Here is a 16,756-nt window from a genome sequence, read left to right as displayed (position 1 = left end):
CACCGCACACCCATTCAGAGAAGAGAAGAGGGCTGGCCTGGCCGTGGACTTGTATTTCAATATTGGCAGTAGGCTGCCTTTTCTGAAAGCGACAAAAAGGTTAAGGAATTCACTGAACTCTGTCTTCCAATGTCAGCATTCATAGCTGATGGCAGATCATTTCTTGCTTGCTTGAATGAAGCAGAAGGTGAACAGAATAATGCATGAGAAGGTATAATGCATTTGTAAGCTGACCTGGCTGCTTCACTCTGTATCCTTAGGGAATAATATCTATGAATGCCAGGAGAAAGCAAGTAGGTGAGTCACACAAGTAAAGGAATAAGTAAACGCTGGTACCAAATCTCAACTTTGATGAAAAGTTGTAACCAAGGAGCACTACACACACTTCGGTAGTACCTTTGGGATTATTATTTTTTTAAAAAACCTTCTGTGCTAAAAAACCCTTAAAGATTCTGGGGAATCCTTCCAGAGAAAGGGATTTCTAATGAGAAGATTCTTGAAGCATCCCCTCCTCTGCGATGTAGACTTTGGGGACTGAGATCCACACAGATAATTCTGATGCCATCAAATCCTATAAAATTTGTAACACTACCCCCCACAACTCCAATATTAACTAGATACTTAGAATAACTCTCCTAAGAGATCAAGCGGTCAGTGCAGAAAAGTTCAACGCCCTCATCAGAAGCTTTGCAGCCTCAATGTACTTATGGATAGCAGGAAGCTGTGCATGGGTTTTCACCCATATCACTTGTTTCATACCTACAGCCGCAAGTGAGGGAGGACCTGGCCAGTATTCTGTCTCAATCTTTGGAATCTCGTTGGGTGCTGGAGCATGGGCTGCTGGGAACTTGGAGGACTTGATGATATCATCGAAAGACTTGTTCTGGGCTGCCAGAGCAGCTGCATCTAGACGGTAATTAGGGGAACTTAAAACTAGCCAATTAAATTGCTTTGTTATGGCCTAGATTAATGCTATGGTTCTATTATATTCCAAAGTCTCTTACAATCATATTTTTCACATTCTCTTTTAGTAACAGATAAAGTCCCAATTTCCGTAATATGTAAATTCCTGACATTCCTGAGAACTTCAATTGTGCATACAAATAAAGCATTAACACAAGAACCAAAGTAGCATTTCTCTCCTGGACTGAGCCTCATTCCCTCCTACTCAATGTAAATGAGGTCCATAATTCAAAAGTTGCTTCTGTCATAAGTCTTGTTCTTCATGTTTTGTTTCATTCATAAAACATGTTTATTCATTTAAATAAAATATTCCTTGGAATAAACAAACTAGTCATTCACAATACCATGTAGGGGGGCATACAAAGGAACATGTAAGTACAGGGGAAAAGTGGAATCCTTGGCAGAATTAGGGTCTTGACAAATTACCCATGCAGGAATGTAGTTCCTAACAAAATAGATAAAGTTTGCCTAGTTATGATTTCAATCGTCTCTATGGCCCTATTTAAAATACAGTTACCTGTTAGGCATAGTATCCATAGGTACACTGACAGTTGATCAGAGTGGTATGTTTATTATCATTCATCTATTTACAAGAATCTTGCCAGATTATCTGCACTCTACAGAACTAGATAAATTCTCCAGGGTTTAGGAAGGGTCATTGTCCATCTGCTTCAGGGATTCCAGGCTAGCTAATCTCTTAACTCCTCTTCCCCATTTCAGCTGAAGTTTCCACACATCACTGTACAATAATACAGGTAGTCCTTGACTTTTGACCCAAAGTTGCTTTTTCAAGTGGCAACTGTTTTTTTCCTTGAAGACGTTTTGCTTCTGATCCAAGAAGCTTCAGCTCTGAAGAAGCTTCTTGGATAAAAAACAAAATGTCTTCAAGGAAAAAAAATCAGAATGTCCAATTGCCTCTTGAAAAAGCATCTTTGGGACAACCATGACCTGGATGACTGAGAATCTCTTTAGACACTGACTTTTGACCATTCAGGTAAAGGCATTTTGATGGTATGATGGCACTGAAAGTGACTGATCATCCCTTCTTGAAGTTTCAGCCACTGCACTATTCCCATGGTCACATTTACTAGTTTGCATCCACAGTGCAAACTATGTATTGCTATGATTGCTATTTGTGACCAGTTGGCTTCCAAGAAATAAACTCAATGGGGAAAATTGGATTCACTTAACAATGACGTGACCGATATAATGACCATATGATTTGTGTAATGACCACAGTGGTTTACTTAACAACCATGATTAAAAAAGCTCATAAAATTGGGTATGGTCACATGATAACTTGCTTAACGATCATGTTATTTAGCAATTGAAATTCTGCTTCCAAATGCAGTCATAAGTTGAGCACTACCAATAAAGGCACATTTAAAATAGTGGCAATTTACAATGTGTAGAGCTAGCAACAAATTCAGAAAAGTAGATATCCCTAGGCGGAGTCCAGTAGAGAAAATTGGCTATTTTCAGTCCAATTATGTAAATAATGCTAGGTCTGTATACAGCTTTTGAATGGTTGGCAATATGCAAGTTTACTAGAATAACAGAAGCTCTATATAGGAAATTTTAATATAATAATAATGACAATAACAGCATTTTTTTCTTTGTATAAGGAATATAACAGTATATTCAACCTTTCTATATCATTTCCTGATCAACTAATTAATAAACAATTTCTGATAAATCCAGAGCTATAGAGACATAACTGAAAAATATTCATTTATTTATGTCACTGAAAATGTTCGGTGAGAACTTCTAGAGTTTATATCAGCATTTGCCTATCTATTTTCATTTTAACTTTTTATCTTTTATATCTCAGGATTCACTCAAACAACACAAATTTCATTCAAAATCTATTGAACTATTTAGAAGCAATAAACTGAAGATGAAGTTGGGCTGTGACTATCTATAAGGGAGCATCACCGTGAGATGAACCTCAATTATGGTAAGGTCAGCATATTGTTGTTGCTATATAGATAGTGCTTATGGCAATTTGTTTAATGGCTGTTAAGTTATGACAGTACTGGAAAAAATAGCTTACAGCTGGTCGTTATACTATCAACCATCACAGTGTATCTGTACTCACACAATCTAAATTTTGGCACTTAGCAACTGCATGCATTTACAGTATCCTAGAATCATGGGATTTGTGATTTGCACAGGAGGCTTCCAACAAGCAAAATCAATGGAAAAGCCAGATTTGCTTAATGACTGCGGTGATATGCTTAACAACCATGGCAAATAAGATAGTAAAATCAGGTGTGTCTCATATAATGACTGCATTTCTTAGTGACCTAAGTTCCTAATTATGGTCATAAGTTGCGGACTACCTGATATATTCAATGCACAAAATTGAAAAAAATCCTAAAAATTTAACCAAGTTTCTAACACTTGTTGTAATATGCAAGAAGTATGGGGGGGGGGGAATAAAAAGCATCTAATAAAAACTCAAAATAGAATAGTTCCATCATATGGGAACAAACGGGATTTTAAAAAATGATAAATCAACATATTTTCAGATGTCAGACATTTAAAACACAGAGACCTTTTTTTGAACGTGTAAGCAAGATCTCTGGAAGCATACTTGCATCAGAAATGATTTATAGCACTTGAACAAATTAAACTTATTTAAACAATAAAGTTAGTACGTCTGTTAAAGTGAATAAAGCTTTTAAATCCATTGCAAAAAAATGTGCTACTTCAATGCTATGGTTTTTAAACAAGCTTTAACAAGAGAATGGGAAACTTTGCCTAGCCTCTCTGGCAGACACTTTTAAAATATGATCAGTCCTTCTCATTACAGAGATTTATATCCAAGGCAATTTAAATAAATGGACTTTTAAAAACATGCAAAATTGCAATAATAGCAACCAATTCAAAATATGGCTTCTGCAACTCTGCTGGACTTCTACAACATTTTTCCCCACCATCTGTAAAAATTTAAGACTTGTTAAAAAAAATGAGTTAAAATGAACGTTATTGTATAGAATTGTGGGAGGGTTGTTGTCTTGTTAGTGAATAATTATTTTTCCCACTGAACTTTCTCTTCAAAGCCCCACTACGCTTCAATTGTGCATGCAGCTGACCGTTTACATATTTGTTGAAATGGCTGCAAAGAAGAAAGCTGTATTGCAAGAGAAACAAAATTCCTGGTTGTTCTGGAATCTTGACTTCTGGGAAATCAAAAATTCTATTTTCATGTCTTTGCAGCCATGATATGCTAAATGATGAACCTGAACCATGAATTGCCAGCATGTTTTCATTCCTTCCCTTCGAGGTTTCATGTGTGCCAGGTACACAAAGCTACTTTGAGAGCAACTGTCCAATCTAGTTCTAATGGATAAAAAACAGCTACCTTGGCTTATTGTTTGATACTACAAAGGCACGATTTCAAACAATACTTACATATTGAAATGGATGAGTTCAGTGGTAAAATATTCACAAGTAAATGGGAGATGAGATGATACAATAAAATCATAAAGAAATAAAAATAACATTAAGAAAAGGTGAAATGACAGGGTTAAAATTTTAAAATAATATGACACTGTAATATAAATGCAACATAATAATCAATATTTGCTTTCAAGCAAACAAGTCTTGTTGTATTCTATGTTCTGGGGGGAAGGGGCCTTCAATGTTCATAGAATTTGGTTTGCCTTTAATGTTTTTATGGAACATTTATTTATGGAAACTTTATATTGGTCATTCCATTTTGGGCATTAAATACCATGCCTATAACTGATTAGACTGGCATTCTGAGGATTCTCATTTTTGTTCTCTCTCTCACAATTCTGGTAATGGAATACCATACTAGGTATGATATCATACTAGGCGCCTTGTGGGTTAGAAGGCTATATCTTTCTTTCATTTACTCAGAATAAAGCTAGATTAGGTATTTTAGGTTTTCTATTACATGTGATTCTAATAAAATATATTCTTTTTTCTAAAATAAAAGCATGAGAAATCCTTCGTTGATTTACTCTATTTGTTTATTTCTTATAAGCATATCTTACTGTATATAGCTATTCCTATACTTGGCATATGTACAAATTGACTGCCTTTTGTGAGTTGGTGCTTGGCTTCAACTTAGCAGAGATTCTTATTAGTTACCCTTTAAGTTAGGTCAAGCACAGCAAGACACAGTAGGGAGGATAGAGAATAAATTTGGCCAAGAATCGGTCATTTTGCCAACACTTCTTCTATTGCAATACACTCCCTCAAATCAGAGGAATGGTTCTGAAACTAGTTCAAGGTCAGTTTGAACTAGCTTGCTTTCTCAGGTAGTCTGTGTAACCAGGTGAAGTTAACAGATGAGAGTTCAGAAAGAAGAACCACAACCAGACACCCTTATGTCTTTTTAAGAGAATTGGTCCACGTGGTCTCCAAACTGGCAACAAATATGGTCCTTGGGGTCAAAAATCTTCAGGAATAAATAAAATACATGTAAATTAAACAAACATGTCATTAGAAATATAGCAATAAAAACTGCAGTAGCAAGGAAATGTGTGTGCAGTAAATGCTTCTGAATTAGCCAGTACTATTTTAAGGTTTTGGCTGAGATTATCCCTTCAAATATTATTAACTGGTCATAACCATATTGAGAAATACAAAAAGCAAGCTAATATAGAGATCAAACTGTTGGACCAAGTTTGGTTCTGTTGAACCACAGAGCTTAATAACTGATTGTATGTCACTCATTGTAGGTCAATCCTATTCCTGCTACACAGATTTTATTGTGGCAATCAGGCATTTTCAGTTTCTGGGGTTGGTTTAAAAACAACTTCTTATATTATCATTTAAAAAAAATAAAGCCAGTTTGAAATATTGAAATGAGCACCAACATACATTTTATGACAAAGAGGGTCCTGTATAAAGAAATAATATAATGAATTCATCTGCTGTAGCAAATGGCAAGCTAAAACAGAGAGGCATATTATGTAACCTACATCATTTAAATCTAATTTATTTACCTCAACACAAAGAAAGAAAGAAAATAAAAGAAAAATACTTTAACTTTAAAAGTAAGCAACAATCAATTAGTGTTGTATGTAACATTATGAACAAAAGAATTTTATTGTTCATATAAGTATTCAATCATTTGATTACCCCATTTTGAAGACAGAAAGAATAAAGTTTACCATGCTGTTTGTAGATGGGTGGTTTTCTATAAATATTGATCCCTTGATCTGTAAAAAAAAAAAAAAAAAAAAGCAGAAAAATGTGAACAATTTTACATTTTTAATAATTACACAGGGAAGAAAAACAACAACAACATAAAATGAATGGATGTTTTAAATCAAGGACTTGGCACATGAACTGAAAAACCATGACACAAAACTGCTAAGTATCTTATGAAAGAAACCCAAATTCACACAAATGTAGAAAAATATCACAGACACATGATAAGAAATTTTGACACACGACTGGCCACATGGGATGTCTCTGAGTGTTAGCCTTTCTGTTTGTATTTTAGTGGGTTGTTGGTGGGATAAAGATTTCAAGGGAAATTAATGAAGGTGCCTTGTTTGGAGAGAAGAATAATTTGCAGAGAACATAGCTCACCATATCAACTGGGAAACCTGGCCAAAGAAGCTCCATTTGTACTCCAACCACAGACATTAATGATGTGCATTTATATAAAGTTTCAGAAATTGCTTCTGGAGTTCCCTTTTGAACTAGAGTTATTTTCTTCAAGACTATATGGCACTTTAGAAAATGTTTTTGCCATGTTGCTAGGTCTGGGCCAGCTTATATTTCAAAAAGTTATGCACCTTTTCTGGGAATTTTATGGCAAATCAGTATTTTCAAAGTTCCAAATTCTAATAGTTTTAAATAGGAATGTTTTTAAAGAAAAACAAGTTTGGCTATAAAAGGAAAACTCCATATTCTGCTGAAAATATAGAAAAACAAGAATGCTAATAATTGCTGTTAAGACAAGATTCTTAGAAAATATGCTTTAAAACCAAAATCATATTTGGGTTAAGAAATCTTATCATCTACGTATGTTTATTCACGAGCCAGAGAAAAATGGGAGTACTATTGAGTCCATTCCTTATCATTCTTATACACACTTACACAGAAGTAAGAACCGCTGTGTTCAATGTAGTTTATTTCTAAGTATGCATATGACTACAAAGAGCTGAAAGCAGGTATTTATAGGCATTATATGGTATATCACTCTTATATTAGACAGTTTATTGCAAATTAATTAACACGGCCAATCAAAAACTTGGAAATGGAAAAAAAATGTGTTAACAGCTAAGAGCAATCATTAAATGCGTATTCCCGAGATTTTAAAATGATTTCTCCTTATCAGGTTGCATCTTTTTTCTTTGCTAAACAATGCCACAATCTTATTTATTCTTTTATTTATAAGATTCCTAATTTTTTTATAAGAGCTCATAGGAGCTAGCATAACAGTCTTTCTTTCATCCCTCCCCACCCGCCCCACAACAACCCTCAAGGGATTAAGCAGTAGCATTGGCTAGAAATCACATAGCCAGTTTTGGAGAACCCTAAGTGTGCACTGGAAGTTGATGATTGTGAAGTTAAATGTTCTGTGGCAAGTTGCTCTATTTCTGTGCTGAAAGAATCATATAGTAATCGCTAGAAAAGATATATTTGACATATTTAATAGCAAATGTCCCTAAAGCAGTGGTTCTCAACCTTCCCAATGCCGCAACCCTTTAATACAGTTCCTCATGTTGTGGTGACCCACAACCATAAAGTTGGTGTCTCGGTTCCTAAGACTATAGGAAATATGTGTTTTCCGATGGTCTTAGGCGACCCCTGTGAAAGGGATCCTGACCCACAGATTGAGACACTGCCCTAAAGGGATTGACATTTCTCTCTTCTAAATCCATTGAAACAAGATTGCTCTGTGACACAACAATTTGCCATGTGTAACAGGATCACTTCATGCTGCATATTTAGTATGTACATCTAGGGCCATGATGGCGAACCTATAGCACATGTGCCAGAGGTAGCACACAGAGCCCTATCTGCTGGCATGCATGTTGTCGCCCTAGGTCAGATCTCTGTGGCGTTTCTTTTGTGAGCTTCTGTTTCCCTGCAAACAATGAAACAGGGTCTCTGTTGCGCATGCGCACATTCATGCATTTTTGCATGTCTGCACATGCACACATGTGTGTTCGCACACACATCTTTAAGTTTGGGCATGCACATGTGCGCAATTTGGGCACTCGGTGTCTAAAAGGTTCACCATCACTGATCTAGGGAATGGTACATAATGGATAGTTTTCTTCATTTAAGGAACTTTAGATAAATAATATGTTCCAATATCTAAGGGGTTACCATAAAGAAGAGGTGGTCAACTTATTCACCAAAGCACCTGAAGGCAGAACAAGAAGCAATGCATGGAAACTAATCAAGAAGAGACGCAACTAGGAGAAATTTCTTGACAGTTAGAACAATTAATCAGTGAAACAACTTGTCTCCAGAAGCTGTTACAACACTGGAGGTTTTTAAGAAAAGATTGGACAACCATTTATCTGAAATTATATTAGGTTTCCTGTTTGATCAGGGGTTGAACCCTTTCAATTCTGTTATTCTATTATATGCTAGCAAATAATTTTATTCTTCAAAAAAAATACTTTTTGTTCTACTATGACAGTCTCTAAAAACATTCCCAGTATCAGCAATTTATATTGTATAGTATTGTAATAGCCATATAAAATGTACACAAGATTGAAAATTAGGTTGTATTACTAGAAACATTGGCTGTTGGGTTCATTTGGTTTTTGACTCCAATCATCTGAGATGTGCATTCTTGAAAGAGTGCTCTATAGTGGAAAGAAAACTATTGGAATTGCGAACATCCAAGATGTAATTTAAAAAAGGTTAATTCCATTTGTATTCTAAAACCCTTCTACGCTACACCATGATACACTATCATTTGAAAGCATGATCCATGCCATGAGCTCCAGGTTTATATGCTCTCCCACAGTTTTAGGTACTAAATATACTTCATTAATTTCATTAATTTAAATTGCAAACAATCCATATTTTTGTCCTATTCTGTTAACATTTTGGAGTACAATATCCACATATTACACACCAGGTCTATGTTTGGCTAAAGTAACTAAAGTGACCCATGGTTTTATAGCTCTCCTCATTGACCCACAAAGGGACAACAGTTCTAAGTGAAAGGGCAACAAATTGCAGTGAAAAGTGAGAAATGGGAAATATCAGAAAACTGATCACTGCTGCCATGTGCCACGGGTGCTCCATAGTTATGCCAACATGCCAGTTTTCCTTTTAGGGATTATTGGAATAATGAGAAAAGTAACATGCTGACCAAGGAATCTCTTCCATTTAACTGACATTTAAATAATATGCCTAAAATATAATTTATAAATAATTAATAAATACTTAATTTGGGTTATAGTAAATTAAGTATACAAAGGTAGAGGGAATTATACAAATTTAGAATGTCAACACATCATAACTAAATGGAAAGGTATTTTGGCATCTACATGTCCCATCTATGTCTGAGAATGACAAATCACAGAAAGTATTAAGTCCTATGGAGAGGAAGTGTTCAAGTCCCACACTGAATCATTGGGTGTGATTGGGGCACTACAGTAGCTCTCTTTTAGAAAATGGTATCTCTCTATTAATTTGAGAGTTTTTATTGAAAGACTCCTGTTATTTTTAAAGTATGTACCAATTGTGTGGTTACTAATCAGAAGACAAACAAAATGGATATTGCACGTACCAATGATAACAAAAAAACTAATACCATAAGAATGAAGGATATCCCTTCTTTTTCAAATTTTACAAAGGTATGAAGAACTTACCTCCATTTCGATATTTATAAAGCATTCTGTTGCCATGGGATTTTCAGCAGGGGCCTATTTCGATGTTTTGTCTCTTTATACCACTATGTAGTATTAATTATATATTTTTCTAAATCAATCAATTGTGCTGTATGATATGGACATATACATAAGACTAATTTAATAATTAATTTAAATTGAGATGATGTTCATGTAAATTCTTCCTTTCACTTTTCTTAAGTTTTCTTTTGAAAATATATAAGAAAAGCTGATAATGTTTAATTTCTTTCGTATGCTTACGACTGCAACCTATATTTTATCCTTTGTTTAAAAATATTACACAATATTAACATGGTATAACTCTGAGACAAACAAGAAAAAAACGTTAGGGCCTTGCACTAAACTAAACCACTGTGTATCACTGTTTTATCAATGTTATGATATGGAGAAATGTTAACTTTATAACTAAAAATATCCCCATATCCAGCATTTTTTAATTGTTCCAAATTAAGCAAACAAGTCTGGATCTCAAAGCAGTTCAGGGTATATCCCAAGTTCAAAACAACTAAACAGCATGCAGCGATGGAAACAAAAACAAAGGGTTACAAAGGCTACTACAGTCTACACTCGGACAAGACACCAAGACACACAATGCCACTCCTACCTGGAACATGGAAATGTTTAGGGACCTGAGCGTAAGTTGGTGTTAGAGGGCGACTGTCAGGCCGATAAGGGGCAGGGGAATTCCGACCGCTGGACGGCTCATTGCCTCCAATGAGGAGAATGGAAAAACAAACAAACAACAAAACAAAGAGAGCAGTAAAGAAGCAGGCATAAGTCAAAACCCAACCAAAAGCCAATGGCAAGGGGAAACCAGAGAAGGAAAAACAAACAAAAATATATACAGGAGAGTTAAGTAATGTGGCTAGTATTGTAAGGCACTGCTATTACATATTAAAGGAGTCATTCGCCTTAGGCTGGAATTTGGCAACTTGCATTCATTCATTCATTCATTCACTCATTCATTCATTCGTTATCAATAGCATGCATAAAGGTACCATGCATTTAAATTACATGAATGAGATGTGAAAAGGAATGGAAAAAGACAACTGGAATTACTGGATTTCAATATATAAGTAACAGCTTTTGGCAAAATTATTGCTAGATAAAATGCAAATCAAGTCAGCTTTTCAGTTAATTCTCATGCAAAAGAAGCTCCATACTTAAAATGATCACACATGAAAAATGAACAAAGAGGCTACAAGTTATTCCAGTTAATGTCTGGGTACAGTTGTTCATTTCTTATTAATTTAAACCACATTACTTCTCATTGGAGATGCTTTTCCTTCAGTTGAAGAATCATCTCCAGATAAGCTTCTGGGGAAACAAAGCTGGCCCAAACATTTCTTTTTGCCTGAGACAGAAGAGTAAAAGCTTTGAATCTTTCTGCTCCCTTTCCATGTCATGGCAGGACACAGGGATTAGCACTTAAAGTGGAAAATATCTCAAACCTATTTTACAGAGGGACAGAGATAATGATAAGAGACAAAGATGCCTCAATGTTACTGGAAATATCTGTTCATCTATATCAGTGGTTCCCAAACTTGGCAACTTTAAGACTTGTGGACTTCAACTCCCAGAATTGAAGATATAGATATAGATCTATATCTATGTCTATATAGGTATTATCCATTTAAGATAGCCAAGTCAACCACTTGGTTAGCTTCTCACTTTGCCAAATGATAAGGTTAGCTAAAAAAGTGTGACAGAAAGAAGAACGAGAAAATGTTTGAGTGGCAGTTTTTAAAGCTATGGGAAAGAAATGCATAACTAGCCTTCCTCTCCTACCAACTGCATGGCTAATTCCAGTGACGCAGTTATCCATTTCCAAAGTATAGATACAAAATGACGAATGAGTAATATCTTCTTTGATTCCAAGCATGTTTGGATTTCATAACTGGCTACATGAAAGAGATCCTTCTCTTCAGGAAGATTACTGCAAATAATAAAGTCCCCAAATTTTGGCTTGCAACAGGATTCTGCAGGCATTCATTTATTTAAAATATTTATATAGTTTATCTTGTACTAACCCCTGGGCGGCTTACCACCATCAATTAAAATAACATGTGTGCAATAAAAATATTAAAACCACAAACATCAAAACTTGTCACTATAGTTACACTTTTACATGCAGTCCACTAAAAGATCTTCTTGTTAATCCCATGCTATCCAAGGACTTGGGGGTGGGGAGGCAAATCTTAGGTGCTTTTAGGAAGCCTAAAAGGATGGAGGCCTGCCAAACCTCAATGGGAAAGGTGTTCTATAAGACAGATGCCTTGTAGAAGATACATTTCCTATGTCCATAAAATGGCAACATTTAAGGGTAGGGACTAGGAGTATGCCCACTTTACCCAAACTTGGGGAGAGGCCATCTTAGAACCTGATTTTTTAGGGTTTTAAAGAAAAGAACCAGCATTTTAATTATATCCAGAAGGAAATTGGGAGCCAGTGCAGCTCACACAACAAGGGTGCAACATGGATAAACCTGCATATGCCTGCACATTTTGGACCAAGTGAAAGTTCCAGTCTTCAAGAGAAGCCACATGTATTATGTACTGCTCTAATCCAAATGGGAAGTGATCAAGTCATGAGTGACCATGAGTAAGACCAAAAGGGAGGGCAATTGGTGCACTAGATAAATCTACACAAGTCCCCCCCACACACACACGCCTAGCCCTGGTGGCAACCTGTTCCTCAAGCAGAAACCATGAGTCTAGGAGGACTCACCTCAGCCCATCCAAAGTCATGGGCCTCATTCAAAGTCAAAGATGTAATATCACCTGGGAGGGTTGAAACCCAGGGCCACACCCTCTTGCCAGGTATAAGTTGAAGCTGGCTCTTCTCATCCAGACTGTTATAGCTTGCAGGTGCAGGTAGAGCAGATGATCTCTCCCAGCAATTTCACATAGATATTAAAGAAGAGGCAAAAGACTTGAGCTCTAAGGCACCCATAATGCAAGTCTGAGAAAGAACCAACACTGATTGGAAACAGCCATAGAAGAAGGAGAAGAATCACTATAACACAATATCTCTCACTCCCATCCGTGAAATCTAGATGACTGTCATTTTTGATGGTATTGAAAGACATTGAGAAGTCCAGGAATGCCACAATGGTTGTACCACCTTATCCTGAGCTTTTCAAAAATTATTGACCAGTATAACCAACGCCATTTCAGTGCCCTGACCTTATTCTAGACTGAAATGAGTTCAGATAATGTGCTTCATCCAGGGCCCTTTGTATCTGTATGCCAACTAGCATCTTAACAACCATCACTAAAAAGGGAAGGTTGGAGACTGAATGAACCACTGAATTCAAGGATGGCCTTTTGAGAAAGGGGCACGCCAGCATTCCCTTTAAGGGAGGCAGTACAATCCCCTCTCACAAAGAGGCATTAACTACTGTTTCTACCCACCTGCATGCCACTTCCCAAGAGGACTTAATCAACCAGAAGTGGCATGGGTCCAGAACACAGGGGGCAAAGCTGACAACACAAGACCCCTATCTATTTCCTTAGATCCAACTAACTGTAAAACAAGGCTCATATATGTCTTTGAAATGTCACTTTCAGAGTCCAACTCACAGCAAAGATGAACAACGTTGTCTGTTAGATGACAAAAATATTTTTCACAGTAGCCCTGCTGGGGCTCCCCCAGCTCTTCCTTACTCAAGAGGACTTGATTACCTGAAACAGAGCTTATTGGCAGTCATCTGTAGATCCAATAAAGATGGAGATATACATATGTTTTGCTACCTTTATTGATACAAGCAAGTCCTGATGTAGGTACTCCTCTGTGCTTGGCTTCACTCTGTCTTCCTCCAGCAGTTCTCAAGACATCCCTATGTTGCTTTATTTCTTGGAGCTACTCAGTAAACTATGATGTTATTTCATATCCAAGTATACAAAGAGTCCAGATAGGTGTAATTAGGTCCATGGCCCAGCACTAAAAACAAAACCCTCCAGGATGGTTCAAGCATCATCACACTTTTTATCACAAGTTTTCTAAGATTAGAAATCATGAACCCTGGACTAACATGATACATTTGGTTTCCTTCAAGATGATATTCTTCTACAAAAGGTTGAGCTTGATGGGGTAAGGAACTAATATTTCTCATTCTTTAACTACATTTAGAAAAACTGCATAATCTAAATATTACACCTTTTGATATGTCCCACAACTATGCTAAAATAATTTTGGTTTCAAGTTCACAGTGGAAGTGACACAGAATTGATTCCACTATTATGGGGATCTGTCCAGGAAGCACACACATATCTCTTTAATTAGAACAGCACACTGCATATTTTGGAATATTGTACTTCAATTTAAAGTATGTACAGAAAGATGCAAATGAAGAGATAAATTAACACGAGAAGCAGTAAATGGAAACAGAAAGTCCAAAGCAGAACTTCTAAAACAAGAGCAACAGAGTGTCATTAAGTGCTTGGTAATAAAGCAGTATTAATATTTCCTGTTCTAATATCATGAGCTGCAGGGAAATCATTTGGAGGAATCTATTTCTTAGATAATCTGCTGCTTAGTATCATTGATCATAGGTTTGATGATACCAATTCAGCAGTAGTTGTTTCTCATTTGAAAGTATCTGGAAAGAACATGGATCCTACCTCCCCAACACTTCTGGGGTAATAAACAAGTGAATATTCTGTTATTTTTTTTCAGTATTAGCAAAGATCATCTAGCGACCAAATATGTATCCTAATGGCCTTAAGAAAGTTAGAACAATTAATCAGTGGAACAGCTTGCCTCCAGCAGGGAGTTGGACTAGAAGACTTCCAAGGTCCCTTCCAAGCCTGCTATTGTATTGTATTGTATTGTATTGGCTATTGATAGCATCCTATTTCTCATTTAGTGAGCTTTTCTTTTCTTTTTGAAAAGAATTCCTAGAAAGAAAAACTCCTTATATTTGGGGATATGCTATATTAGTATTATGAAAGCACTGAATGAAAAAAAGACTAGGTTCATAACCATTACAATTAACAATGTGCAGTAGCAAGCTTCCAAGCAGCCGAAGTTGAAGCTGCCAATGAGTATGGACTGAAAAATGAAAAAAATAATAGTCACTGATGATCACACACATTCTCACAATTTTTTGAAATAATTATGACATACATAACCCGCAGTGATTTTCCACCAGATTTTTTTACATCCATGAATTAGGAAGGCAGAAATATTCCAGGATACATGACTAGATTTAGAAGGTATGATAGGACATTGTTCCACTAATGAAGATCTTTCATTGGTGAAAGAATCCCAATTTGATTCCACCTAATTCCCCCGTATTTACTTCCCCACTTCCTGAATTTGAAATATCAACCCAAATCACAAATTCAGTCTTCTAGATAGATTTATTTTTTAGAAAATGGTAGCTATGAAGTGATCTTGAAGCTTTGCCATGACAGATTTAAAAGAGACAGTAGGAAGGAGAATGTCTTGAAAAGTATGAGATAAAAATGGAAATGTAGAACTAGAATTTATGCATCAAGTGCATGCAAATATGAGCTGTGCCTCTGTTTTTAAGGGACCTCATGACTGAAACAAAATGAAAACAAAAGTTGCAATTGTATTTTATACTAGCATAAATAGGAAATTGAGATCTATGTATACATACTGTACATATATATATATATTGCTTTTGGAAGGTTAAGCATGCTTGATAAGGCTGCATTTGAAATTTGCTTCTCTTTTATTAATTAAGCCAATTCTACTGTTTAACCATTCCTGAGTAAGTAATGCTGAATACAGGAACTAGGTGACGCAAGAGCCATTAAGGAGAACTAGGTTTATGAACATGAAGCTCAAACTGGTAGATGGAGCAAGACAACTGGAAAAGAATAAGAGAATTCTCAGAATGTAGTTGTACAATAAGTTAAAATATTATATCAGTCTCAGATGACAAAATGTTGTATCAACTGATCATCACATCACTGTGTGAAAAGCCGTGGTTTTGTATTAGAATACATATTTTCCATAAACAAGTTCACAGATTTCCTTTTAGAACTTGCAAGTAGAGTTTTTAAAAAACCCTCTTTTCTGAAATTCCAGAGAATCACTGACAATTGTTATGGACGAAATGTAAAGCACCTTTCTACATTAGTGTTTTAAATTTGCAAAATAAGCATGCTACATTATATTCAAAAGGCAAGTGCATGGGATGAAAGGACACATTTAAACATAGCATCCATCCCAAATGTTTGAAATAATGTTTTTGGAGACTTAGGAAACTAGGAAACTATTCTTTTAGACATATGTACATACATATATGTAAACCTATATTGGAAGCTGGTATATATGCAAGATACCCCTAAAATTCATGCATAATTAGTATGTGGTCTGGGACTTTAAGATTAGGAAAATGTGAGTCATGTCAGTGTGTTTGAAAAGAGAGATTAATTTACTACAACTGTTTCCAAATTAATCTCGCAAAATGATAAATATCTCAGTTTTCAGACAGTCACATTTTCTTAAGAAATCTTTACTCAGGACCACTTCATCTATGGAGGACCCTTAGAAAGGGCATACTTTCTCAAAGAAAAGAAGATATGCCAGGTCTTGCATAATCATTATGACGAAAATCTGAGCATGCTGGGACCACGGAGTGGACAGCCATTTTATGGAGATGTGGCTTATTAGCTTCCTAGAATGCTAATAAATCTCCAGTCATTTGGACACTAGCTTGAATGGCCTGTCTCCTTACCTTTGACATAGGGAATGAAGTGGTGTCGGAAAGGGGAGTAGGGGCGGGAATCATTGTGGGTAGAGATTGGACTATTAGTGCGTAGGAGGGCTAACCGCTGCACACCATTAGACAGCAGCTCTGCAGCAGCAAGGATTCGTGAAGCAGGACAAAGCAGAAACAAAGAAAAGAGAAGACCAAATAAGACAGAAGCAGGAAAAAGTGGTTGGAG

At 36.1% G+C, this 16,756-nt stretch overlaps 1 protein-coding gene across 8 annotated transcripts in view; it reads right to left on the bottom strand.

The window, feature by feature from the left end:
• Nucleotides 1-16,756, bottom strand: part of ABLIM1 (actin binding LIM protein 1) — a 215,442-nt gene that overhangs the window by 16,872 nt on the left and 181,814 nt on the right. For 5 of the 8 annotated variants that reach the window (XM_032224836.1, XM_032224835.1, XM_032224830.1 and 2 more), the window contains exons 14-15: nt 6,114-6,161; nt 760-906 (exon numbers count right to left, since the gene is read on the bottom strand). In XM_032224836.1, coding sequence (XP_032080727.1) covers nt 760-906; nt 6,114-6,161 — 195 coding nt within the window. Of the gene's footprint in view, nt 1-759; nt 907-6,113; nt 6,162-10,437; nt 10,543-16,756 lie in introns of all 8 variants that reach the window. The other 3 variants (XM_032224832.1, XM_032224833.1, XM_032224837.1) reach the window with 2 other exon arrangements.

This window comes from Thamnophis elegans, chromosome 10 (assembly GCF_009769535.1).
Source record: "Thamnophis elegans isolate rThaEle1 chromosome 10, rThaEle1.pri, whole genome shotgun sequence".
NCBI classification, from domain to species: domain Eukaryota; kingdom Metazoa; phylum Chordata; class Lepidosauria; order Squamata; family Colubridae; genus Thamnophis; species Thamnophis elegans.
This window is presented reverse-complemented; position numbering and strand designations above follow the sequence as displayed.